Here is a 1,356-nt window from a genome sequence, read left to right on the forward strand (position 1 = left end):
TTTGGATGGGTTTACAAAACGAGGCTGGGAATCAGTATTCACCATCATCCATGCGTTCCGAGGGGAGCTTTTCTCGCAGCTTCCAGCTGTGCCCTGGTTCCACTGCTGGGGTCGGGGATTAGGGGTTAATGGGTGTACGCTTGTAAATGGGGACTTGGAGGATGGGTATGTGGAAGCATAGTGAGATGGGCTAGACAAAATGTTAGGTGCAGGGGACTCCCCCTGAGACTGAGGTCTCTGCAGATCCCATGAAATCTCCTGTTGAGGATAATGACCTGGAGGGATGGACTGTGTCATAGCAGAGGTGGCAGAGGAGGACAAAAGAAGACCAGGTGATGTAGAGACCACTTGTGGCATACTCTGAGGATAGGAGGTTGGCAGATGCTGATGATGATTTGCAGGTGAAGACTCACCTGGAGGAACAACAGTTTGTGGGTCAGTGGCAGACAACTGGGTCAGAGCCTCAATTGCAATTGCTGTTTGCAAGCTAACATTTCTTTCCTTGGCTATTGACAGAACACTAGGGGAGCAAGGAATAGGTGCTGGTGGGCCAAAGGGTCTAGGAGCAGAAGGCTGGTTAACATGGGGATGTGGATTTGTGTCTTGCACACATAAGGAGTTACCTCCACATTGTTGAGGTTGGGATTGGGCATTACGATGCTGTGCATGTGGCTGTAGAGGAGCACCCGAAATTTTACAGGAACCTTTATCCTGACAGTTAGCCACCATTTTGATTTGCTTCTCCAGCCACTCCAGGTAGTCAGGGCAGTCTGGGCCATCACAATCACAGTTAGGGGGCTTGTGGCCATGACGGGCCTTGCTCAGTGCTGCCTGAAGAGTATTTAGGTCTTCAGGGGGGTACAACTCACCATCCACACCTTTCTGTCTGGCCTCCTCACCTCCATTAGACATTTCCTGATTGAACCTTTCGTACAGCTGAGCTGTAGGAGTCTCAGAAGGTTGATGGTTGGTGTAAGGTGGCAGTGAGCCAACAGTAGCAGAAAAGGCCACCAGGGTTCGTGCATCCTCCATATCCACATCATTCACTGGTGTACTGACATTTTGGCCACTCCAAGCACCCTGTTGAGATTCAGGATTTGACTTCCCAGCATGCTCAGGGACCCGACCTAGTGTCTGGGAAATACATCCAGCTCCCTCGTGGTAGTTGTGCTGATGTTGCTCCCTGGCCACGCCTCTGACTTCTTCATCACAAATATTTTCTTCATTTGTTGCATGTTTGCTAAGCCCATTAGACAGTTCCTGGTTTAACACGCCTTCATCCAGGCGGTCATGGGACCCAATTTCCATCTGGCCTCTTCCTCTGGGGCCATCCACTGAACCCACCACAGAAACAGT

The 1,356-nt window shown here is 50.6% G+C and overlaps 1 protein-coding gene across 1 annotated transcript; it reads right to left on the reverse strand.

Moving 5' to 3' along the window:
- Positions 1–11: 11 nt before the first annotated feature.
- LOC107736262 (methylcytosine dioxygenase TET3-like) lies at positions 12–1,353 on the reverse strand (the record flags this gene model as incomplete). The annotated part of the gene is made up of 1 exon (XM_016547719.1): positions 12–1,353. A coding segment is annotated over one exon (1,342 nt), but the record flags the coding sequence as incomplete, so codon positions are not given.
- Positions 1,354–1,356: the final 3 nt, after the last annotated feature.

Source organism: Sinocyclocheilus rhinocerous, unplaced genomic scaffold (assembly GCF_001515625.1).
Source record: "Sinocyclocheilus rhinocerous isolate Xijiao unplaced genomic scaffold, SAMN03320098_v1.1 C36597753, whole genome shotgun sequence".
Taxonomy (NCBI): Eukaryota; Metazoa; Chordata; class Actinopteri; order Cypriniformes; family Cyprinidae; genus Sinocyclocheilus; species Sinocyclocheilus rhinocerous.